General features: G+C 43.8%; 2 protein-coding genes across 3 annotated transcripts in view; one reads left to right on the forward strand and one right to left on the reverse strand.

Annotated features, from left to right (window-relative positions):
• Positions 1 to 18,312, forward strand: part of LOC111140983 (solute carrier family 36 member 3) — a 49,626-nt gene extending 31,314 nt beyond the window's left edge. The window contains exon 11 of the mRNA XM_022493275.1: positions 18,243 to 18,312. Coding sequence (XP_022348983.1) covers positions 18,243 to 18,312 — 70 coding nt within the window. The remainder of the gene's footprint in view (positions 1 to 18,242) is intronic.
• On the reverse strand, positions 7,175 to 20,422 carry LOC111140986 (GM2 ganglioside activator). Of its 2 annotated transcripts, none has more exons than XM_022493278.1 (5): positions 20,255 to 20,422; positions 14,502 to 14,654; positions 9,444 to 9,626; positions 8,879 to 9,063; positions 7,175 to 7,402 (listed from the first exon to the last, which is right to left on the reverse strand). In XM_022493278.1, the coding sequence occupies exons 1-4, from the start codon at positions 20,354 to 20,356 to the stop codon at positions 8,908 to 8,910; spliced, it is 594 nt and encodes a 197-aa protein (XP_022348986.1). In that variant the 5' UTR covers positions 20,357 to 20,422; the 3' UTR covers positions 7,175 to 7,402; positions 8,879 to 8,907. The 2 variants fall into 2 exon arrangements, with proteins under 2 accessions (XP_022348986.1, XP_022348985.1); XM_022493277.1 differs by having other exon boundaries at positions 7,175 to 7,517.
• Positions 20,423 to 26,481: the final 6,059 nt, after the last annotated feature.

Raw genomic sequence — 26,481 nt, forward strand, 5'->3', positions numbered from 1 at the left:
TTTGCAGTTGATATCTTGTAAGAACCTTGAAACCATGAAAATCCCATTTTGTTTTGCTTTAGAGAGGGAGAGAGGGTGAGCACACGAGTTGGGATGGGGAGAGTGGAGGGAGATGGTGAGGGACACAATCTCAAGCAATCTCTCCACTGAATGTGAAGCCCAATGGGGGGCTAGATCTCATGACCCTGAGATCATGACCTGAGCTGAAATCAAGGGTCCATGGTTTAAACTGACGCACCCACGTGCCCCATAAAATCCTGCTTTTGATCATACTTTGACCCAATAATTTTAGCGTCCATAGGTGTTCCTTGTTATTACAATGTTATTTGTCTAATAGTGATTTTTTTTCCCTCTTCCCAACATTCCTTCTATATTTCACTGGGATTCTAACATGTATGGACTCATGGATTTTTCTGTATTCAGTGGATTAGAATATATTACTGTCATTATTTATTTTATTGCTCAAAATGTCCTAGATTTGGCCATTGAGAGCTCCTTCAGGTTGGTTTCCATGTTCTTTCAGTATGCCCCCACGCTCTCATTATCCACACCATGTTTCGTTTTTCAATCCTAACATACGCTTATTTTCAAAATTTCTAACCCCTATTCCTGTGAAAAACAAATTAATTGGACTCCAATATTTGTGTGCAGATCCATTGGTCTTTAGCTTTATAGTATCCCATCAAAACTGTAACTTCAGTTACCTTTCTTACTCACCTTCGTCAATATGGTTGCATTCTTCATGTGAAATACGATATGGTTGTTATTGTTTGTATTCCATATCGAATTCTCCTCATCTCCTTGATGATTTTAATCCTGTTCTGGGTATGAGGAACATTATTATGTGTCTAAGAGTCACAGTTAAACGGAAAGATATGCTCAGAAGTATCCCACCCCCTTTATCCTCTATGCCTTGTTATCATTTCGCCCTCTTCCCCCAGTACTCTTACCTACCCTCTGTAAATAACTACTCTCATCAGTCCCAGCTCCTCTTTACAAATGAGCAAATGCATATGTATTTATTTATACCCACCCCTTCTTTCTTATAGGAAAAGTAGCACATTACACTTCTCTGTCTTTGCCTTTGCACCTAACACTATAACCTGGAAATAACAATATATCAGTTCAAAGATCTTCCTCATTCTTTTTTAATTAATATATAATGTATTAATTGTTTCAGGGGTACAGGTCCATGATTCATCAATCTCACACAATACACAGTGCTCACCACAACACATACCCTCCCCAGTGTCCATCACCCAGACATCCTAACCCTTCCACCTGTTTCTACTCCCGCAACCCTCTATTTCCTGAGATTGAGAGTCTCTTATGGTTTGTCTCCCTCTCTGGTTTCATCTTCTTTCATTTTTCACTCCCTTTACCTATGACCCTCTTGTTTATCAAATTCCTCACATCAGTGAGATCATATGATAATTGTCTTTCTCTGATTGACTTGTTTCACTTAGGAAAATACCCTCTAGTTCCACCCATGTAGTTGCAAATGGCAAGATTTCATTTTTGATGGCTGCATAATATTCCATTATAGACAGACACACACACACACATACCTACACACCACACCCTCTTCTTCCATTCATCTGTCGATGGACATCTGGGCTCTTTCAATAGTTTGGCTACTGTGGACATTGCTGCTATAAACATTGGGGTGGACATGCCCCTTTGGATTACTACATTTCTATCTTTGGAGAAAATACCCAGTAATGCAATTGCTGAGTCACAGGGTAGCTCTATTTTCAACTTTTTGAGGAACCTCCATACTGTTTTCCAGAGTAGATAGACCAGTTTGCATTCTTACCAACAGTATAGGAGGGTTCCCCTTTCTCCAATCCTCACCAACATCTGTCATTTCCTGACTTGTTCATTTTAGCCATCCTGACTGGTGTGAGGTGTTATCTCATCATGGTTTTGATTTGGATTTCCCTGATGCTGAGCGATGTGGAGCACTTTTTCATGTGTCTGTTGGCCATTTGTATGTCTTCTTGACAGAAATGTCTGTTCACGTCTTCTGCCCATTTCTTGATTGGATTATTTGTTCCTTGGGTGTTGAGTTTGTTAGGTTCCTTAGATTTCAGATAGTAGCCCTTTACTGATATATCATTTGCAAATATCTTCTCCCATTCTGTTGGTTTTCTTCTGGTTTTGTTGACTGTTTCCTTTACTGTAAAAAAAGCTTTTTATCTTGAAGTCCCAATAGTTCATTTTGCCCTTGTTGCTTCCCTTGCCTTTGGTAAGGTGTCCAGGAAGAAGTTGCTGTGGCTGAGATCAAAGAGGTTGCTGCCTGTGTTCTCCTCTAGGAGTCTGATGGATTCTTGTCTCACATTAGGTCTTTCATCCCTTTTGAGTCTATTTTTGTATATGGTGAAAGGAAATGGTCCAGTTTCATTCTACTGCATGTGGCTGTCCAATTTTCCCAACATCATTTGTTTGTTTGTTTTAGAGATTTTATTTATTTATTTGAGAGAGAGTGAAAGAGAGCATGAGAGGGGAGAAGGTCAGAGGGAGAAGCAAACTCCCCGTGGAGCTGGGAGCCCAATGCAGGACTCGATCCTGGGACTCCAGGACCATGACCTGAACTGAAGACAGTTGCTTAACCAACTGAGCCACCCAGGCGTCCGCAACACCATTTGTTAAAGAGACTTTTTCTTTCCCCATTGGATATTCTTTTCTGCTTTGTCGAAGATTAGTTGGCCATAGAATTGAGGGTCCATTTCTGGGTTATCTATTCTGTTCCATTGATCTATGTGCCTCGTTTAGAGCCAGTACCATACTGTCTTGATGATGACAGCTTTGTAATAGATCTTGAAGTTCAGAAATGTGATGCCACCAACTTTGGTTTTCTTTTTGAACAATCCTGTAGCTATTTGGGGGTCTTTTCTGGTTCCATACAAATTTTAAGATTACTTGTTCCATTTCTATGAAAAAAGTTGATGGTATTTTGATAGGGACTGCAATGAATGTGTAGATTGCTCTAGGTAGCATAGACATTTTCACAATATTTGTTCTTCCAATCCATGAGCGAGGAACTTTTTTCCATTTCTTTGTGTCTTCCTCAGTTTCTTTCATGAGTATTCTATAATGTTCTGAGTACAGATCCTTTACCTCTTTGGTTAGGTTTATTTCTAGGTATCTTATGGTTTGGGGTGCAATTGTAAATGGGATCAACTCCTTAATTTCTCCTTCTTCTGTCTCATTGTTGGTGTACGGAAATACAACTGATTTCTGTGCATTGATTTTATATCCTGACACTTTACTGAATTCTTATATGAGTTCTAGCAGTTTTGGAGTGGAGTCCTTTGGGTTTGCCACACAAGGTGTCATATCGTATGCAAAGAGTGAGAGTTTGACTTCTTTGCCGATTCAGATGCCTTTTATTTCTTTTTGTTGTCTGGCTGCTGAGGCTAGGACTTCTTATAATATTTTGACTACAGTGATAATAGTGGACGTCCCTGCCGTGTTCCTGACCTTACGGGAAAAGCTCTCAGTTTTTCTCCATTGAGAATGATATTCACTGTGGGTTTTTCATAGATGGCTTTGATGATATGGAGGTATGTACCCTCCATCCTACACTGTGACAAGTTTTAATCAAGTAAGTATGCTATACTTTGTCAAATGCTTTTTCTGCATCTATTGAGAGGATCATATGGTTCTCCCCCGATCTTTTTTTTTAGGATCATATGGTTCCTGACCTTTCTTTCATTAATGTAGTGTATCACATCGATTGATTTGCAGATGTTGACCCAACATGGCAACCCAGGAATAAATCGCATTTGGTCGTGGTGAATAATCCTTATACTGTACTGTTGGATCCTATCGGCTAGTATCTTGGCGAGACTATTTGCATCCATGTTCATCAGGGAGATTGGTCTGTAATTCTCCTTTTTGATGGGGTCTTTGGTTTGGGGATCAAGGTAGTGCCAGCCTCATAGAGTTTGGAAGTTTTCCTTCCATTTCTATTTTTGGAAACAGCTTCAGAAGAATAGGTATTAATTCTTCTTTCAACATTTGGTAGCATTTCCCTGGGAAGCCATCGGCCTTGGGCTCTTGTTTGTTGGGAGGTTTTTTGATGACTGCCTCAGTTTCCTTACTGGTTATGGGTCTGTTTAGGTTTTCTATTTCTTCCTGTTTCAGCTTTGGTTGTTTATACATCTCTAGGAATCAATCCCATTTCTTCCAGATTGCCTGATTGGTTGGCATATAGTTGCTCATAATATGTTCTTATAATTGTTTGTATTTTTTCAGGGTTGGTTGTGATCTCTCGTCTTTCATTCATGATTTTATTTATTTGGGTCTTTTCTCTTTTCTTTTTTATAACTCTGGGCAAGGGTTTATCAGTCTTATTGATTCTCTCAAAGAACCAGCTCCTAGTTTTGTTGATCTGTTCTACTGTTCTTTTGGTTTGTATTTCATTGATTTCTGCTCTAATCTTTATGATTTCTCTTCTCCTGCTGGGTTTAGGCTTTATTTGCTGTTCTTTCTCCAGCTGTTTTAGGTACAAGATTAGGTTGTATATGTGAGACCTTTCTTGTTTTTTAAGAAAGGTTTGTATTGCTATATACTTCCCTCTTAGGACTGCCTTTGCTGCATCCCAAAGGTTTTGAACAGTTGTGTATTCATTTCATTTGTTTCCAAAGATTTTTAAAATTCTTCCTAAATTCCTGGTTGACTCATTCATTGTTTAGTAGGATGCTCTTTAGCCTCCATGTATTTGACTTCTTTCCAAATTTCCTCTTGTGATTGATTTCCAGTTTCAAAACATCATGGCCCAAAATTATGCAGGGAGTGATCCCAATCTTTTGGTACCAGTTGAGACCTGATTTGTGACCCAGGATGTGATCTATTCTGGAGACTGTTCCATGTCCACAGACAAGAATGTGTATTCTGTTGCTTGGGGACTGAATATTCTGAATATATCTGTGAAGTCCATCTGGGCCAGTGTGTCATTCAAAGCCCTTATTTCCTTGTTGTTGTTTTTTTTTTGCTTAGATGATCTGTCCATTTCAGTGAGGGGGTGTTAAAGTCCCCTACTATTATTGTGTTCTTTTTTATGTGTTTCTTTAATTTTGTTATTAATTGGCTTATATATTTGGGTGCTCCCATTTTATGGGCATAAACATTTACAATTGTTATATATTCTTGTTGGATAGTCACTTTAAGTATGATATAGTGTCCTTCTTCATCTCTTATTACAGTCTTTGGTTTAAAATCTAATTTGTCTGATATAGGGATTACCACCCCTGCCTTCTTTTGATGTCCATTAGCATGGTAAATGGTTTCCACCCTCTCACTTTATATCTAGAGGTGTCTTTGGGTCTAAAATGAGTCTCACGCATATAGCTTATCGATGGGTCTTGCTTTTTTTATCCAATCTAATACCCTGTGTCTTTTGATTGGGATACTTAGCCCCATTTACATTCAGGGGAACTATTGAAAGATAAGAATTTAGTACCATTGTATTGCCTGTAAGGTGATTGTTAATATTGTCTCTGTTTCTTTCTGGTCTATGCTACCTTTGGGCTCTCTCTTTGCTTAGAGGACTCCTTCCAATATTTTTTGTAGGGCTGCTTTGGTGATTGCATATTCTTTCAGTTTCTGTTTGCCCTGGAAGTTTTTTTTTATCCTCCTTCTATTTTCAGTGACATCCTAGCTGGATAAAGTATTCTGGATATATATTTTTCTGAATATATCATGCCAGTCCTTTCTGGCCTGTCAGGTCTCTGTGGATAGGTCTACTGCCAATCTAATGTTTCTACCATTTTAGGTTATAGACCTCTTGTCCCAAGCTGTTTTCAGGATTTTCTCTTTGTCTCTGAGATTTATAAGTTTTACTATTAGATGTCAGGGCGTTGACTTATTTTTATTGATTTGGAAGGGATGGTTCTTTGAGCCTCTTCCTCATTCGTTTTTATAGCTAAAGTACTCAGTGTGCACATATACTGTGGTTCATTCAGTCACTTTTTTATAGACACTTATATTCCCAGTCTTTGTAATCATAATGTTGCAGTGAATAATCACATCCGGGCATATTTTTTATTGTTGGAGGTTTATCTTTAGAGGAAATCCCCAGTGGTGAAATGTTGGATCAAAAAGTAAGTGTTTTTGAAGTTTGGTTAGGTAGTGACAAATTCCTGTCAAGAATTGTACCATTTTGCATTCCCACCAGCTGTGTAGGGATGCCTGTCTCCCTACAGCCTTGCCTAGCCATGTGGTTGTACTTCCATTGTTTACCAGTCTGAGATGTGACGTTCTCTCTAGTGTTTCATTGACATTTCTCTAATCTTGGGTAAGTTTGTACATTTTTCAGGTTTAAGGGTCATTTTTACATCTTAGTGTGAGTATGTGTGAGAGAAAGAAAAGAGAGTTGTCTACTTGTCTTTTCTCAATTTTTCTATCAAGTTTTTAGTCCCTTGAATGTTTCATTCTTTATATGGTAGAAATATTAATGGTTTGTCTATTATATGTGCTATAAATGTTTTCCTCCAGTCTTTTGACTTTATGGTATTTCTTAAGAAGTGACTTTTTTTTTTAAGGTAGTCAAATGTGTCAATATTTTACCACCTCTGGATTTTTCACCTATGTTTTCTTTTAGTATTTGTATGGTTTCATTTTCTGACATTTACACCCTGGATCCATTTGGAGTTTATTCTGCATATGGTGTGATGTACAAATCTATTTTCAACTTTTTCCAAATGGCTTTCCAGTTGGCTCAGTATCACTCCTTAAAAAGTCTATTTTGCCTCTGATTTGAGATTTCTCACCCCTTCCCCACTGACACCCAGGGGAACATTGGACCCAAGAGCCTGTCATGACATGGGAAGATAGACCAACATAATGAGATGCCATTCTCAAATATGAACTGAAAACAACTGTGAGAATCAGGACAAAAAAAGCCAAAAGGGTGAAAGGCTGGCATGGTCACAGAGCAATAAGAAAGTCAAAAAGTAAATCAAGGACATTGGATGGTGATGAGGCTGAATAAGGCAGGGATAACAAGCAACTCACAGGACAAACACAGAAGAGGATCCCTGGAACCACCTCAGCTCTTCTGTGCCATCACAACAAACCCTTCCACCAGGAGCAGCCCACCTGACAAGCTCCTAAAACCCCAAGATGGACAAATATGCAGCCAAGACAAAGGAGGAGTTCTCAGCAAGTTAAAAAGCTTTATTGCCATTCCAGGCTTCAAATGAGCCCAGAAGCTGGGGTCGATCCATAGAAGCTGGGGTCGATCCATAGGTCAGTAGGCTGTGTGGAGGATGGGACGATGGCCTCTTCATGGGATCCCTTCATGGTCCCCCCCTCTTCATGGGATCCTTGCTCCACAGAGCAGCTGCTGGTGTGTTCCAAATCTTCAGGGTTTTCCCCATTCACCCTGACAGCACTCCTAGACAGGGGCAGGCGGCCTCGTGATTCTTGCAGCTCCCATCCTGAGAGGCTGCCTCCCCCTCCCCGAGCCCTGGAAGAGCCTGGTCCATGCGTCAGACACTATGGATTTGACCCTAGGGAGGGAAAAACAGCACTGGAGGAGTTGTCTCCAGATCGAAAGGACAATGTGTATTCTTACATCAGAGGTCGCAAACCGGCCACATCGGGCCAGACTTCCCCACTGGCAAGTCTGTTTGGCCCTCTTGGCCTGCACAGTGTTTTAAAAAATAGCTAGTTGCCAATATGTAAAAACTCTAAGATTTCATATAAAAGTCTGGATTTCTGGCTTCTCCAAGGAAAAAAAAAATGGAGACTATTTGGTAATAGTGGGCCCACGACATTCTCATGCGGCACCAGCTGCCCCTAAGGGCTGAGCGCACCCTCTCTAACTCAACTCACGCCCCATCAGCCTTGATAATAGTCCCAAGCTCGAGACTGGACACCAGCTGCCTTATAACAATGGATATGAGCTGCTACACAACACGGGGAAAAAGACGTGCCTGGAAGCAATATCTTCCTCGTGGTTGTCCTCACTCGTTTAGGTCTCGTGCTTGGCCCAGCAGGCAGCTGAGCTTGTAAACTCTCTTAAATACATACAGCATTCTTAAATACCTCTCCCAGTGAAGCCCTCCACCACGTGCCCTACCTCCCCAGGACACGCTATGCCCCGCTGTTCCTGGGCAAATCTATAAAAGAATACTGAATGAATCACAGCAGTTAATGGAGGAATAGGCTAAGCTGAACTACTTTAGTCCCTTCCTTGTAAGCAGGCTTGGAGTAAAACAAAGACTGTTCATACTCTCATTCTGCTTTCAAGTCTGTGACCAAAAAAAAATTTTTTTTAAGAAAATCATGGATATTGGGGCACCTGGGTGGCTCAGTGGGTTAAAGCCTCTGCCTTCAGCTCAGGTCATGATCCCAGAGTCCTGGGATCAAGCCCCGTATCGGGCTCTCTGCTCAGTGGGGAGCCTGCTTCCTCCTCTCTCTCTCTCTCTGCCTGCCTCTCTGCCTACTTGTGATCTCTCTCTCTCTCTCTCTGTCAAATAAATAAAATCTTAAAAAAAAAAATTTAAAAAAAAAGAAAATCATGGATATACCTCAGGAAAACAAGATTGGGTCAGTCTGAACTTGGGGTCACAAAACATATTAGTCCTATTGCTTAATTATTTAGAAAATGAGTTAAGCTCTTAGAGAGAAAATCATAGGTGTGAGAAGGAAGATGAAACGGCCGGCCTGGCAGGTCATGGGCTATCAAGAGTTTCCAAGCTCCTCCCCAGGTCAGAGCTGCCTGCCCAAGCCTAGAACGCAGGTGGCACAGAAGGATTTTCAGTGAGGAAAGTGGCATCATTGTAGAAAGGGGCTTGAAAGGGGACAGAGAGTCAGAATTTGACCTTGGCAAATGCAAGGCAGAAGAAGTGGGACATCTTCCTCATACCCTTTCATTCTGCTGTGGCTGGTGCCACTTTACTCGCCCTTCAGAGCAGCAGAGATCCTGAAACAGCCCAGACGTTTCCCACCGCTGCTGAGGATGCTCTGGATGCGGTAGGTCCCGGAGCTGATCCAGCCGGGCAGCTCCATGTCAGGCAGGGTGAACTGAGACTTGGGCACTGAGTAGGTGCCCTGCGGGAAAACCAATGGATCACAGGTCAGCGGGAGCCTACTGACGGGACTGTCCTGGAGCTCTCCTGTAAGACTGCAGCCATGAACTGCCCCTCCTCCCACTCTCCTGAGTGCCACGTGAGATTAGAGATGGCTGGAGCACTACACAGCATGGAAGGTTACAGCTCATGGGCACTGGAGGCCACACTGCAGCTCAAGTCACCCAGTTCACAAGTGGATAAACCAAGGCCCCCCAAACATAAGCAATTCAGGATAGATCACACCAATTTTCACCCACAAACATCCAGATCTGCAGAAGGAGAATGCGAGAACCCATCTCTCCAAACCCCACATTTTTACTCCAGCCACAGAAATAATACTCTCCTTCCCTAAGTACTTACTGCTTTGAGGGGACAGTGGCAGGGAAGCCCATAGGTATGCAGGGGCTCTGGGCACGGCTGTCCGGGGGGGATGAAAACGTCTAATATTTGGCAGATGTCGTCAAAGGTGCAGCTACCAGCATGGCCCATACATGGAACTTTGACCCAGAAGCTGGCCATTTCCTTCTCTATAGTTAATTCCACCTGGTGAGAAAGAGTTTGAAACAGTATGAATTCCAAGGCAAACATCCCAGCCTCTCTATATCTCCAAAAGATCAGCATTTTATTTTAATCAAAGAATTTTTAATCAGATGGGATCTTGGAGATATTCTGATAGAGCAGTGACAATATGGTGGCACATATCCCAATAGCACCTCTTCCAGTGCCCATGGCAGGTATTAATCATTGCTGTGATTTTTTTCACCCTTCAATGAACCTCAGTCTTAGAATTCTTTAGGTAGTCACTACCATCGGTGGCACTGGATTTGCAAGGCACTTGCCATCTAACTGCTAACTGGCTAACTAGCACCATTTCCTAGACTTCTCTTCTCAGTCCAGTCTTGGCTTCAGAGCCCTTGTCTGTGTAGGACCTCAGCTACTGCCAGCCAATTGGAGCAGAAACCATTTTCTATCTTTGGATCAAATTTTCTCTGTATAGCTACCAAACACAGTATTTATTTTTTAAAACATTTTAAAAATTTATTTACTTGAGAGTGAGAGCAAGAAGAGATCACAGAGAGGGAGAAGAAGACTCCCTATGGAGCAGGGAGCCTGATATGGGGCTCGATCCCAGGACTCTGGGATCATGACCTGAAGCCGAAGGCAGACACTTAACCAACTGATCCACCCAGGCATCCCAAGAAAACAAAAGGAATTTATAGGGAGATCACTATGGGATTGATATAAAGGAAGACCTTCTTAACCATCATAGCTAGGTTACAACAGACAGAACTAACCCCCAAGAAGTGGTGGGCTCCCTGGACTCAGCTGGAGAAGCCACCAGAGGAGCCCTACAGCCAGAGAGAAGCTGGACGAGAAGATCTACAATGTGCTTCACACCTCCATGCCGTCAGGATGCTATTCCCGTTCTAGAGGTTGCCACTGACCTAGAAGTGGCCAGGATTTCAAGGCAGACAGTCCCAGCTGTGCCGGATGTGTGCCAGGCATTCACTGAGGGAGTTGTCTCTCTTGACCATATCCGTGCCCTCAACCCCCCAAAACGTATCAAGGGAAGATAGTAAGGAAAGGGCAGGAGGACGTTAGCTCACTTGAGCATCTGACCCCTTGTGGGTGTTATGGCAGGAAACCACAATTTTAAGACACTTTTCAGTTCTGACATCCTAGCAATTCCATATTTCCCAGCCTCCAGGCTCACTTGACTTAGGACTTTTCTGTTTGAGACAAACCCTGGAGGGCTCGGGCTGGCTCTCCAGGCTGTGGACTCAGTCTCCCAACTGCCATAGATGTCATAATCCAGGAGGAAGGGAGATGTCAGTATACTCTGGATGCTAAGAGGACAAACTCAAATCGTCTCCTTCACTGACATCCTCCCGCTCTGCTGATGCACACAGTATCCCCCACGCCCCACTCACACACACCCCTCCCAGCCCTCCTCTCTGCTCTCCTGCCAAGCCTGTTCCAGCCCCTCTGCCAAGGAAGAACCACAGGGCCTGGGTTAGAAAGCAATTCCTGCCACTTTCCAGTATTTTGCCCTTGCCTGGAGCCACTTCTCTCAGTTTCCATTCCCTTACCTCAAAAGCAGGATATGTCTGCCTCTCTTACAAGATCCCATCGAGTGGGACAGTGCCCATAAAACACTTGGCACAGTGTCTGAGAGCCAAACATTAACTCCTGTAGGACTATCTGTCCTCCCTTCTCCCTCAGCCAATACTGTCTCCCCTCCCCTTGTTTCACCAATATCCCAAGGAAAATGGTTGAGTCAGTTATGCCCTAAGCAGAAAAGCCCAGATGAGGGGACCAGTGAGGGCCAAGTCCTGCCCGGTGTCCTCCCATGTGGGGCTGTATCTACCAGGAGCCATGCCTCCCCCACCCAGGACAAGCACAGCATCAGTGGTACTCAGTGGCGATGCATGGAAGGGGGGGCAACAGGCACTTCTGAGGCAGCAGTCACGCCTATCATTTGGGGACTGCAAACCATGGCTCATTTCCCAGCCCTTGTTCTCAACCGACTTGCTCTCATGGCTCAGGAAAGCACTCAAGGCTGGGTAAAAAGGTACCATAAATCTCTCTAGCCCAAGACTTCTGTTGCAGTTAGGTAGCTCGATCTAAATAAACTTCTGTCATGGAACCTGTCCCGACAACAAGACAGACAGAGGCACTGACAGGTAATCAAGACAGGAGCCCTGCACCTGCCAGGACCCATAAGCAAGTCCCTTCCCCATCAGGTCTCCACTCCTCCATCCTAACAATGGAATAATTGGATCTCACGATCTCAAAGACACTGACCCGTTGTGACATCCTAAGAGTAAAAATTTCTTACAGGTTAAAATGATTTCTCTTGGCCTCTCCCACCTGGATAGGCACACAGAAGCTCTAGATAAAGACACACTGATAGGAAGTGAAGGGGAGTCATGTGATGCCCTGGGAAGGGGGCAGTTATAAAGGCCACAGGCCTCAGGCAGGGGCACTGCAGGTACATGATTTTAGAGGGGAAAAAAGCCAAACCATCAGGCCTGAAAGCCATGTCTAAAAGCCCCACATAAGGCTATATGCCAAATAAAACAGCAATTTATGATTCTTGAGGATGGGAAAACCAGGGTCCCGGAGGCTGGAACTTGAGAGAGGGCCCACAGAAGGGAGTTGTAAATTATTCCAGATCCTATGAAGCAAGTCAAAAGAGGAAAAGGGAGCTCCTGGGTGGCCCCTAGCTCCTGGCTCATGGAATTTGGGACACCCAGTTCTCAACATTGCCGCTGGGGTTAAGTCCATCCAGGTCCGAGATGAGACTCTGCATTAAAAAAATTCCACCTCAGCAAGGTCAGAGGAAGAGAGGATGTGTTGGTTCTCCAGCTAATGGGCCATGGGTCTGGAACACTCACTCTCCTCTCTAGGCCTCAGTAACAAGAGGTGGAAGCCATTGAGGCCTCCAAGCTCATAAGGGGCTGGAGTCCTGACACTCTCTCAAAAGGGGGTCTCTACTGAGCAAGGGAAAGTTCTGGAGCATTCTCCTCCAACCATATCAGCCGCTAAGTCCACCTCCCTGCCTGAAAGAGTTGAGGAACAGGGAACAATACAACATAAGGACACCCAGCCTTGAATGTGCTGATAACCACGTGACCTGGGGCAAGTTGCACCCTTCTATGAGCCTCAGTGTCCCTTATCTGTAAAACGAGGCTAATCATCTTTTTTCCTACACATGTGTTCAGTGGCTTTCATTTAATAGCTAATATGCACATTACCTGAAAAGTAAAAAACGAAACCAAAAATAACAGAGGAGAAATGTAGGGTGAAAGGAACCTGAGCATGGTTTTTAAAAAGTGCAATGGCCCAAATATTTGACAGGTAATTAAGGAATAGGAAAGGGGGTGGTGGTGTCCATCTTAATGGTCTTTGAAGAAGCCAAGAAAAGCAGGCTGGGGGCAGAAGGAGATTGTGAGTTTTTTCCTTCCAAGTCAGATGCACAGTGTCACAGAAATGCCAGCATTTTGCCTAACGATGGCATGAGAGCACCTGCCAGAGAGTTCTGCACCCCAGACCCAGCAGGAACATGGAAATGGCATTTGTGTGACCCTGCTAGATTATCAGTTGAAGTTCAGCTAAAAAAAAAAAAAAAATGCAATGATCTCGCCTGGAAAAGACTTAGAAGGAGGTACCAAGGAAGGCAGGGCCCTAGAGCGGTCCACACACAGCCGGGGCTTCTGTCTGGGTCCCAGGGTGGCAGGAAAAGACACTAATTGAACAATTAACAAGAGTTAACATTTTCTGAGCAGGTCTTGTGGGCCAGGCCCTATGCAAAGTACTCTCCACATTATTAATCCAGCAATTGTCCACAAGCAACCTACGAGGTAGAGGCTGTGATTCGGGCAAGTTGAAGGGTAGTTACAGGGATATTCCAAATCAAAAACCTTTCAAAGAATCAGAATAAAACTGGGGCCAGAGTAGAGTTGCAACAGGACAAGCAGAAGGGCATATAAGAATATGCTATAAAGGCAGCAATTCAAAGTAGTGAGAAGGATGACAATGTATGGTGTTAAATAGATAATGAAAAGCCTTTATTGTTCTAAAAAAGTATGGAAATAGCCACCCCCAACAGAGGAAACAGACATGATCAAACTGGTCAATCTCAAAGGAAACACAAAGGGCAAAAAAATTAATGAAAAGACATCAAACCTCCCCAGGGATGACATAAAATAGTGGAAAACGTTATTAGAAAATGCTCAGAATCAACAGATGTGTGGAAAAAGGCAAATCTGTTGGAGAGCGTACATGGATTCAAAAATCTGGAGGCACCAGAAAGACCTAAAAAGTCTGTGTCTAGGTAATCAGAGAAGGACAAAAAGATACATTACAAGGATAATTTCAGCAAAGGTGTTTCTAACAGCCAAAAAATAAAACCAAACAGACAAAAAACTACCACAGAAACAAACTATATGTCTGATAACAGATTTGTTAAGTACACCAGGACAGACCTACAGTCTCACTCCCTCTCTGGAAATCAATAAAGTCTTTAAAGTATATGTGTGTTATATGTGATTGATTGGGGGACAGTTCTAAAGACTTGCCTACCAAATATTAAAAGTGTTTACCCCTATCACTGGGTAGGAGATTTCAGGTGATATATTTCTCCCCACCTTTTGGCAATTTGTGATTTCCAAAGTGACTAGATGTCACTTACGAAGTGATGTGTCTGTTTTATAATTAACAACAGCACCACAACAACACTGCCCGACTGGGGTTGTTAGACAGTCTATGCATCTATGCATCCTTTGTTGCTTTGCGAAATCGGGATTGCACAATTACCCACAGGTCCCTGAACATACATCCTTCAGGGCCCCTGCCATATGGCCCCCCGCACCTTCCCTCCAGCACCTCCCCAACCATGCCCATGCCCAGGCTCACCTTCAGAGGACTGCTGAGGGGGACACGGATCTGGAACTCGGCGCTGATAGTCACGTTCCCAGGAAAGTTAATGGGGTCAGGTTCCAGAGTCATGCTTTTGAGCAGCACAGGGTCCCTCCTGCCATTGCAGTTCTCCCAGGAAAATCTACCTATCTGGGATGGCCAAGGAAAAATCAGGCAGAAAGAAAAGAAGCATTGACAAAAGGAACCTTCTTCGCAGGTCAGAAGCATCAACAGAACAGGCTACTGAGGGTGTGACACTGGGCAAGGTACCTCCCCACCCTGAGCTTCACCTGCAAGTCTGTACTTAGAAGCCCAGGATAACACTTGCGGTCCCCATTTCCTGGGTAGTACTATACTAAAAGATTCCAAAAACATAATCTCCCAAAAGTGTGCTGTAAACTATAAAGCACAATATACCAGACCTTGAGCTTCAAAACAGGTGACTAACCACATCTACCCTTTGTAGGTACCTTCTCTGATCTCCCACTCCCGGCCCCCCACCCCTCTCCAGCCAGTCCTGGTATCTCCTTAGAGAGAAGCTCCCAGAGGATTCACCTTTGCAGCCTCATGCCCAGGACCTTATTCATGTCATACCCCATGCCCAATCCATGGCCAGGAATAATAGGAAACTTTTCACAATGGGAAACCCCACCCTCAAGGAGTATGCAATCAGCCCAGGAAGGTAATAGGACATACGCAGAGAGACCCCCAGTGGGGCACTTGTTGATAAGCCCTAGTGAATAAGCTTCCCCAGTCCTAACTAGTGCTTCCTGCCCCCCATCCCATTGCCCATGCCCTGCCCCATCTGAATCACCTTCCTGGCCTCTGCTCAGCCACTTTCTCCTCTTCTCCACATCCCCCAGAGGTCTTAGAATTCCACCATCTTGTCTGGCTACACAAGACTGCTGACTCCCCACTCCCACAGAACCCTGCTTACTTGTCCATGATCTTTAACACTTTCTATATCAGGCAGACTCTGCCCACCCACTCACCCCTTTCTCCCCCCCCTGAAGGCCATCTAAGAGACACTTCAGGCACTCCCACCATGCACATCCCATCTTAGAAGGAAACCCCGCCAGCCCCACACCCCCGAGCTCACCCCATCGTCAACACAGCCAACTGAGCTGAAAGGAAACACCTAACCCAAGCTAGGCTGACAGATTCTCTCTGCCTCTGGGACATGGAGGTTGAGACAAAAATCACTTATAGGACTTTGTGCTGTTATTGTGTGATAACCTTTGGCATGAGGCCAGAATACCTAGACCTGTGACTCATGACCAAGCCAAAGTTTGGGAAGAGACAAGAACTAAGGGCTCTGCTGGTCTCCGGGGGAGAGAACAGAGGTGTCCCCTCCCCACCCGCACCCCTGTCTAACCAGGCAGTACGGAGTAGCAGTGGAAGGCATGACTCTGGAGGGTGATATAGGGTACATCAGAGCTTTAGTCAACAAGCGTGGCTCAGCCAACATATCACATGATTCTGTGAGCCCGTTTCCCCTTTGGCACCTCAATTTCCACATCTTTGAAGTGAAGGCTTTATACTTTCCTCTTAGGGCGATTGTGAGGATGAGCACGAGCATGAGAGCTTCATGCTCTTAACACAGTGCCAGGCCCAAAGTTTGACTGGCTCACAGAATGAAAGCCAGGATGTGGCCCAGCCTCCACTTCCTGCCATTACTTCCATGAGATTCCTTGGATACCTGGAGTAAACTTCCCTTTATTTGAGCTTCTTGGAATGGGTTTCTGTCCCTTGGAATGAAATGTCATGACATGAGTAAGAAAAACAGGACAGGGCCTGATCCATGCCTGCGCGCCCCACAGCCCCTCACACAGGGCAGGTACCAGTAAAGATTTCCTTCAGTATTCATCCCACAAATACTTAAGGAGCAATGATCATGGGCCCTAGGCTAAGTCTGTATTAATAGTGGTAAACAATTAGAAATGTCCTTGCCCTGGGGCGCCTGGGAGGCTCAGTCGTTAAGCATCTGCCTTCAGCCTGGGTCATGATCCCAGGGTTCTGGGATTGAGCCCTGCATCAGGCTCCTTGCTCAGTGGGGAGCCTGCCTCTCCTTCTCCCACTCCCCCTGCTTGTGTTCCCTCTCTTGCTATGTCTCTCTCTCTCTCTCTATCTCTATCTCTATCTCTCGGTCAAATAAATAAATAAATAAATAAATCTTTAAAAAAAAAAAAAAGAAAGAAAGAAGTGTTCTTGCTCTGCCTCAAGGAGCTTAAAGTCTAATGCCAATAAATATTACCCACCATGATTTCTGAGAGCCAGAAAAGAAACGCACAGAGGTCATGTTGAGAGTAACAAAGGGCTTACTTAAATACTTAAATAAGTCGGTAAGGAAATGATACTTAAGCCGGATTCCTGCAGGATGAGGAGTCAGCCATGTAAGTACAGAGAGAAAGAATGTTCTCTCCAGACAGAGACAACATGGGCAAAGGCCCTCTGGTAGGAATTTTAGCTGGTCTGGGCACTACAGGAAGGCTATAGGGCCAGGTGTAGCAGATGAATGACATGGATGAGGCTAGAGGGATGGCAAGGTCATTTAATGTATGACCTCGTAGGTCGTAACTGGGACCCTGGACTTACTATATTGCAATGGAACCCCTCTGCAAGAGAGTGCCACGCTCTGGTTTATGGTTGAGAATGGACTGGAGAGGGACAAGTGGATTGTCCAATCCAATGGATTGGAACGGGGAGACCAGTTCGGAGGATGCTGTCGAATGAAAGAATGCCTGGACTTAAGAGTTGGGCTGAAGGGTTGGTAAGGAGGACTAGCCATTTTCTGGAGCTGCTTTCACAGATTCTTAGGCAACCTGCTTCACATCAAGGACTCCTTCCAGGTTGGGGCAGGTATCCGGAGTGTCCTGCTAGAGATGAAAAATTCCCTCCCTTCTCCCAAGCTCCCTGTCCTTCAGGTCCTGGGGGAGGCATAACAACGCAGTTTCCCAGTGCCCGACTAGAGGTTTCTGTGGCAGTGATTTCTGCAGCTGGGTCCAGCCTCATCTGGAAACAGAGGCAGGAAGGATTAGCAATGCTCACTACGAGCCAGACCCGGCACAGGAGTTCCTCTTATCTGTGCAGTATACGTCCCAAGATCCCCAGTGGATGCCTGAAAACACAGACGACACTGAACCCCATATAACCCTATATAGTCTATGTTTTTTTCTATGCATATTTTTTATACATCCTTATGATCAAGTTTAATTTATAAAATGGGTACCATAAGAGATTAACAACCATAACTAATATGAAACAGAACCATCATAATCATAACAAAAGTTATGTGAATGTAGTCTCTCTCTTTCTCAAAATATCTTACTATACTACACTCAGTGCTTTTTCTTGTTGATGGTGTGAGACGAGAAAGTGCCTGTCTAATGAGATGAGGGGAGGGGAATGACACAGGCATTGTGATATAATATTAGGCTACTATTAAACTTCCGATGATGTCAGAGAGGATCATCTGCTCCCAGACTGCGCATCCAGGCCACAGAGAGCAAAACCACGGGTAAGGGGGAGACCACTGTATTTACCACTCCCAGGAGAGGCCAATACGTGGGAAGAGGGAACATAGGGCAGAGGAGAAAGGCACAGGTCTGGAGGCAAAAATACAGGTAGACATCACAGACCTCGGTGCCAATCACCCCTCAGCTGAGACCATGGGTAAGTTACCCTCTTGAGGTTTGGTTTCCACATCTATTAAATGGGCACAATTATATCTTCTCACAGGGCTACTGGGAAAAAGAGAAGTCTGTACAGAAAATACAGGTCATCATTCCTCAAGACTGTTAAACCATGAAAACACAAGACTGAGAAGCTGTCACAGACCAGAAGAGCCTGGGGAGATCTGATGAGAAATGTACTGTGGAGCCCTGGACTGGATCCTGGAACAGAAAAAGGACATTCATGGGAAAACTGGTAAAATCCAAATAAAGTCTGGATCTAGTTCATGGTGATGAACCAATGTTAGTTTGTCAGTTCAGACAAATGCACAATGGTAATAGAAGATGTTAGCATTAGGGGAAATGGGATGAGGAGTTTATGAGAATCCATACTCTCTCTGCACTTTTCTATAAATCTAAAATCATTCCCCCAGAAATGCCTGGGTGGCTTGGTCAGTTAAGCATCTGCCTTCAGCTCAGGTCATGATCTCAGGGTCCTGGGATCGAGCCCCACATTGGGCTTCTTGCTCAACCGGGAGCCAGCTTCTCCCTCTGCCTGTCACTCCCCCTGCTTGTGCTCTCTCTCTTGTTCTCTCTCTGACGGATAAATAAATAAAACCTTAAAAAAAAAAAAAAAAGAAAGCATTCCCCCACAAAAGTTTATTAGGAATAAAAGCACACAGCTCAACACGTTGCACAGAGTATGTGCACAATAAATGACAGTCATTATTCAGTGTCAACGAGTCTATTAAGCACCTACTGTATGCCTAGCACGGGATTAGACATTCTCGCCCCCGTCTAATGCTGGCCACAGTCCAGTGACACGAGACTGGTTAATGCCAGAAAAGGAAATAAAACTCAGGTTTCCAAATGCTTAAATGCTCACTATCACCCACTACCTTTATCTGGCCTATGGTCTCAGGCATAGGGCTCTGAATCACCATGAGCCCAGAGAAAACAAAGTGCCTCTTGCTGCACAATGAATGGTGTGCGGGCCCGTATCCTATAGGGGCCTGAGCGAGGTGGGTGAACTCTATGATACCTCAGGGCCTCCCCAAAACAGCTGATCTATCTAAAGCCCTCTGGTCTGGGATGGCAACCATGGCCAAGACACATAAGAGAATGGGAATGTAGGGCAAGTTGGAGCTCTAGCCAGACTCCACCTCATAGCGGTCAGCCCTGGAACCAAGAGAAACATTCTCAGCCTACACCTGGGGTCAAACTGGGAATCCTCTGGGCAAATAAGGCCAACAGGTCCTTATGCCTTCATTCAACAGGAAAAATAAAATGGGACCCCTTGCCCCTGGGGCAGGATGAGGCCAAGCCTACTGGCTTGTATCACTTTATTTGCCTAAGATTTTAGAGCCTTTCTATCCACAAAAGCATTTCCTTTCACTCACATCCTTCTGAGAAAGGCAGGTTGGTACCATCATGCCCATCTGTGTCTTGCCCACAGCTATGCAGCAAAGAGGCAATGGAACTAGGCTGCTCCAGATCCCAGAATGACAGAACTTCCCTTTTCCAAGGGTCTGGAGCATGGGGTGAGTGAAAAGTGAAGGAGGAAGCTGGAGACTCTTTGTGGCCTGTAACTAGAAGCAGTGGGTCACAGGGTTGGATCTCGAGCACGGGAAGAACAAGCCTCTCAAACCCACCCACCCATCAGGACAAGCTGAGACACAGAGCAGTACAGAGGGGAAGGGATGGGTGCCAGGTCTTTTTATGGGTGGTGAAAGGGCGCAGGCAGGTAAACAAGGCTGAGTCTCTGGGCCTGGGAGCAGTTCCTTAGCCTTGCAGTTCTGCCAAATTTCACTCAAATGCTCAGGAAGAAGAGGACAAGAGAGTAGAGACCTGAGGGAGATTAACCCTTCCCAGATATCTGGAGCAGTCCACCTTCACTGCCCAGATGAGCTAACCAAAACTCGGAGAGAGAAAAGGACCCACTCACAGTCCCACAGTTAGTGACTTTAGGAGCCTCTACAAAAGAGAAGGAATTCTAGACACCTGAGTAGTCACCCCCATAATCCCACCCCAACTGGGCCGGCAAGCTGGAAGCAGCCACCAGAGGAAACGGGGGCTCACCGGGTTCACCGGAACGCGAACGGGGACATGTGCATGGGCCGCAGGGCCGGCGAGAAGTAGGCCCAAGGCCATCAGAAGAGGAGCCTGCATCTTCAGCATCATCGCAAACAGTGGATCTGCGCGGGTCTACTAGGTCTGTGGCAGTAGCGTCTCCTTTAAATGCTTGCCTTCCCTGATTATGCAAAGCTGGTCATTGCTATGCAAAACAGCGGCGGCCACTTCAGGTTTGCTCCGCCCCGTGGGGGATGGGAGATTTCAAGGCCTGGTGCTCCACGGACCTCTCCTGACTCCAGCCGGACTGAGGATCCGCCTTCAGCCCCTCCCTCTGGGCGTGGGCGTCAAGCCCCTCCTTCTGACTGGCAACCGTGGAGCCAGATGACGAAGGGGGCGGGGCCTAGGGCGGGGCCAGAGCACGGGGGCGGGGAGGAGCTGCTCTTCCTAAACCCACGCAGGCAGTGACCATCCCTGCCTGAAAAGCATTTTTGTTTTCAAACCCGGATACATTCCTTGACTAAATGTCACCCTCCCTGTCCCTGTTAACGCTCTCCTGTATCGTGTTATGAATCACTGTGTCTTTTTAATGATTATAATCATAATTGTAATAACCGATAGTAAGTGCTTTAATGCATGCTAAGCACTGTTAACCACCGATGAGGGAATCTTTTTTTTTTTTTTTGCCCCATGTTACCACTGAGGAAAACACACACAGTGAGGTTAGCTTTGCCAAGGTCACAAAGCTAGAAAGTGATAGAGCAAGGATTCTGCTTATATAGCCCACAGCCAAGATTTTGTTAAGTTATAATGCTTTGTAGTTGAGTTTTGCTTTTTAAAAAAGCAATAGAGATATTATTCCTGCCGAATCACCACTAAGTTGTAAACCCTAGAAGGAGTGGAGCTATGACTTTTGGTCCCTAACGTGACTTAGGACCTGACACATAATAAGCAACCAATCTTGGGTGAATAAATGAATGCATGAATACAATTTAAAACTTACCCAATCATCTCTTTATATATAATTTTTTAAATTTTGGAATTAGGGCGCCTAGGTGGCTCAGTGGGTTAAGCCGCTGCCTTCGGCTCAGGTCATGATCTCAGAGTCCTGGGATCAAGTCCCTCATCGGGCTCTCTGTTCAGCAGGGAGCCTGCTTCCCTCTCTCTCTCTCTCTCTCTCTCTCTGCCTGCTTCTCTGTCTACTTGTGATCTCTCTCTGTCAAATAAATAAATAAAATCTTTAAAAAAAATTTGGAATTAATTTTAGATTTACAGAAAACTTGCAAAACTAACAGAATTCTACCAATTTCCCCACTGTTCACATTAAGATATCAGGGTATTTTTATCACTTGATGTAGATGAGCACTGGGTGTTATACGAAACTGATGAATCACTAAACTCTACTACATGTTAACTAATTGACTTTTTAAAAATCTTATTAAAATATAAAAGCATTGCATTTTTAATTTTTTAAACATTTTTAATTTAAATTCAATTGATTAATATAATTTATTATTGGTTTCAGAGGTATAAGCCTATGATTCATCAGTCTTATATAATACCCGGTGCCCATTACATCCCATCCCCTTCTTAATGTCTATCACCTAGCTACCCCATCCTACACTCTCCTCCCCTCCAGCAACCCTCTTATGGTTTATTAGGTTTCTTATGGTTAAGAGTCTCTTATGGTTTTTTTCCCTCTCTAGTTTATTCTTGCTTCATTTTTTCCTCTCTTCCCCTATGATCCTCTGACTTGTTTCTCTAACTCCACTTATCAGTAAGATCATATGATATTATCTTTCTCTGATTGACTTCCTTCGCTAAACACAATACCTTCCAGTTCCATGCACGTCTTTGCAAATGACAAGATATCATTTTTTGATGGCTGAGTATATTCCATTGTATATATATACACCACATCTTTTTTATCCATTCATTTGTCAATGGAAATCTGAGTTCTTTCCATAGTTTGGCTATTGTGGACATTGCTGCTATAAACATTGGGGTGCATGTGCACCTTCAGATCACTATATTTGTATCCTTGGGGTAAATACCCAGTAGAGCAATTGATGGGTTGTAGGGTAGCTCTATTATCAACTTTTTGAGGAACCTCCATACTGTTTTCCAGATTGGCTACACCAGCTTGCATTCCCACCAACAGTGTAGGAAGGTTCCCCTTTCTCCACATCCTTGCCAGCATCTGTCGTTTCCTGACTTGTTCATTTTAGCCATCCTGACTGGTGTGAGGTGTTATCTCATCATGGTTTTGATTTGGATTTCCCTGATGCTGAGCGATGTGGAGCACTTTTTCATGTGTCTGTTGGCCATTTGTATGTCTTCTTGACAGAAATGTCTGTTCATGTCTTCTGCCCATTTCTTGATTAGATTATTTGTTCCTTGGGTGTTGAGTTTGTTAGGTTCTTTATAGATTTCAGATAGTAGCCCTTTACTGATATATCATTTGCAAATATCTTCTCCCATTCTGTTGGTTTTCTTCTGGTTTTGTTGACTGTTTCCTTTGCTGTGAAAAAGCTTTTTATCTTGAAGTCCCAGTAGTTCATTTTGCCCTTGTTGCCTCCCTTGCTTTTGGCAAGGTGTCCAGGAAGAAGTTGCTGTGGCTGAGGTCAAAGAGGTTGCTGCCTGTGTTCTCCTCTAGGAGTCTGATGGATTCCTGTCTCACGTTAGGTCTTTTATCCCTTTTGAATCTATTTTTGTATATGGTGAAAGGAAATGGTCCAGTTTCATTCTACTGCATGTGGCTGTGTTGTTTATCTCTTTTTCTCAGCTTCTTTATTCTCCATGATTTTGTCTTCTGGATCACTAGTTCTCTCTTCTGCCTCATTTTCCTAGCAGTAAGAGCCTCCATTTTTAATTGCATCTCATTAATAGCCTTTTTGATATCAACTTGGTTAGAGTTTCGTTCTTTTATTTCTCCAGAAAGGGATTCTCTAGCGTCTTCTATGCTTTTTTCAAGCCCAGTTAGTAGCTTTATAATTGTCATTCTGATCTCTAGTTCTGACATCTTACTTATGTCCATACTGATTAGGTCCCTGGCAGTCATTACTGTCTTTTTTCTCTTTTTTAAGGTGAGTTTTTCCATCTTGTCATTCTTGCAGAAAGCGGTGGCTCTTCTATTTGTAGAGCTGCAGCTATTCTTTTCTTAGCTCTCCAGTGGAGTTCACGGGGCTACAGAATGATTTGGTACCTAACTAGCTGAATTCCTGGGATCACACAAAATTAAGGTCTCCTGCTCCTCTGCCATCTTGGACTCTTCCGCCTTAATTATTTGATTTTAAATTAAAAAAAAAAAAGATCAGGGTATTTTTATAAAAACTAAGAAAGTGGCCCTGTTGCATTGCTATTAACTAATCTCCAGACTTTACCTGATCTTTTTTTTTAAAGATTTTATTTATTTATTTGACAGACAGAGATCACAAGTAGGCAGAGAGGCAGGCAGAGAGAGAGGGGGAAGCAGACTCCCCGCTGAGCAGAAACCTCAGGACTCCGGGATCATGACCTGAGCTGAAGGCAGAGGCTTTAACCCACTGAGCCACCCAAGCGCCCCTTTACCTGATCTTTTAATATGCTTTTGTTAAGTTTTTATTTAAATTTCAGTTAGTTAGCATACAGTGTAGTATTACTTTCAGGTGTACAATATAGTGATTCAACACTTCCATATATCACCCAGTGCTCATTACAACAAGTGCCCTCCTTAGTACCCTTCACCTCTTTCACCCATTCCTCTACTCACCTTCCCTCTGGTAATCATCAGTTTGTTCTCTATAGTTCAGAGTCTGTTTCTTAACTCTATGTCTCTTTCTTTTTCCCCCTTTGCTCATATGTTTTGTTTCTTAAATTCCACATATGAATGGAATCATATGGTACTTGTCTTTCTCTGACAAACTTACTTTGCTTAGAGTAATACACTCTAGCTCCATCCATATCATTGCAAATGGCAAGGTTTCATTCTTTTTCGTGGCTGAGTAATATTCCATTGTGTACCTACCACATCTTTACCCATTCATCAGTCAATGGACACTTGAGCTGTTTCCATAATTTGGCCGTTGTAGATCATTCTGCTATAAACATCAGGGTGCATGAATCCCTTTGAATTAGTATTTTTGTATTCTCTGGGTAAACACCTAGTGGTACAATTGCTGATCGTAGGGTAGCTCTATTTTTAACATCTTGAGGAAACTCCATACTGTTTTCCAGAGTGGCTGTGCCAGTCTGCATTCCCAACAGTGTAGGAAGGTTCTCCTTTTTCCACATCCTCACCAACATCTTTTTTGTTGTTGTTGTTTAGCATTTTTCACAGAGCCAGAACAAAACAATCCTAACATTTGAATGGAACCACAAACACCCCAAACAGCTAAAGCAATCTTGAAAAAGAAAAGCAAACATGGAGGCATCACAATTCCAGACTTCAACATATATTTTGAAGCTGTGGTAGTCAAAACAGTATGATACTGGCACAAAAACAGACACACAGATCAATGGAACAGAATAGAAAACCCAGAAATAAACCCACAACTATATGGTCAATTCATCTTCAGCAAAACAGAAAAGAACATCCAATGGGAAAAGACAGTCTCTTCAACAGATGGTGTTGGCAACATGCAGAGGAATGAAACTGGACCATGTTCTTACACCATATGCAAAGATAAATTATAAATGGATGAAAAGCCTAAATGTGAAACAGGAAACCACCAAAATCTTAGAGGACAACACAGGCACCAACCTCTTTGATGCCAGCCATAGCAACTTCTTCCTAGATAAGTCTACTGAGGCAAAGGAAACACAAGCAAAAATAAATCATTGAGACTACATTCAAATAAAAAGCTTCTGGTCAGTGAAGGACAGTTTTTGTTGAAACTGTCAACAAAACTAAAAGGCTACCTACAGAATGGGAGAAGATATTTGCAAAAAAGATATCCGATAAAGGGTTAGTATCCAAAATACCTAAAGAACTTATCCAACTCAATACCCCCAATACAAATAATCCAATTAAAAATGGGCAGAAAACACGAATAGACATTTTTCCAAAGAAGACATATAGATGGCCCAACAGACACATGAAAAGATGCTCAACATCAGGGAAATGCAAATCAGAACTACAATAAGATACCACCTCACACCTGTCAGAATGGCTAAAATTAATATGCTTTTTAAATTACACACCTTCCTCCCATTCTGATAAGCTCTTCATTCTCTCATCTAGAACAGCCTTTTCATTATATGTAAGTGCATTTTCAGGCCCCTTGAGGTAGAGGATTTGCCCAGTGATCCACAGCACAAGAAAAATTAAAACTCACTTGTCCTAAAGCTAATCCCACGGTGGTATGAGAAGTGCCCATGTGCCTATACTCCTTGGCACTTGTGTCGGTAGATGGGGGAACTGGAAGCTTACACTGGTCTGCCCTAGAGCCTCATTAAGAACTAGGAAGGGGGCTGCACTGGCTCCCTTCCAGCATCATTCCTTCTCCATCTATGTACCTGTCAAGTCCCTTCAACCCCATGACCCACTTCCTCCCCACTCCTGAATACTCCAGTCTCTCAGCCTCAGACACACTCTTTCACACAAGCCCTTATTGATCTTGGGCATCAAAGGCTAATGCTTTCAGCCATCTTGGAGGATCTCTCTATGAGCTGGCACATTCCTTGTGGATGAGAGTATTTGATCTCCCATCTGAAGGGCTTTGGAGGAGCTGCTGGAAGTCCACAGACACAGTGACTGGAAACCAAATCTATAACCAAGGTAGAAGGTAAAACCACAAGGACAGTGTCTAGTTCAGAGCACTTATTCCACGTCAGGCAGACCCTGGCCTTTTCCAGCAAGAGCATAGGAAGGGGTCTTATCCTCTCTGGCCTCGTTTTCCTCATTTGTAAAACAAAGATTAAAAGAATAATAATAATAAACAACTACTTGTCGGTGCTAAACTAGTCACTCATTCAACAAATACTTACAGATTGAAACTATAAAAAGATTTGAACTATATAAAGGTCCTGCCCCCACCCTTATAATCAAAGCCCTATCCCCTACAAAGTTCATTCCAGAAAGGCAGGCAGCAGGGAAGGACATAAACAAGATACGATCTAAGAGTAATTATACTGGAAGACAAAAAATACAAAGTGTGGCAAGGTTGAGTCTGGTGGGAATTCTCTGAGGAGACAGACTTTTGATGATCCTCGGGAGAAGTGGAAAACATCTGGGTAAGAGTCAATGGGAAATGTAA

The sequence above is a fragment of the Enhydra lutris genome, unplaced genomic scaffold (genome assembly GCF_002288905.1).
Source record: "Enhydra lutris kenyoni isolate GAN:26980312 unplaced genomic scaffold, ASM228890v2 scaffoldscaffold5, whole genome shotgun sequence".
NCBI lineage: Eukaryota > Metazoa > Chordata > Mammalia > Carnivora > Mustelidae > Enhydra > Enhydra lutris.

Coding starts and splice junctions, on each gene's coding strand:
- LOC111140986 (XM_022493278.1), bottom strand. CDS start 20,356: ATGATGCTGAAGATGCAGGCTCCTCTTCTGATGGCCTTGGGCCTACTT. Junction 9,627..14,501: donor CCCTCAGCAGTCCTCTGAAG/GTGAGCCTGGGC, acceptor CTTTCTCACCAG/GTGGAATTAACTATAGAGAA. Junction 9,064..9,443: donor GCCACTGTCCCCTCAAAGCA/GTAAGTACTTAG, acceptor GTTTTCCCGCAG/GGCACCTACTCAGTGCCCAA.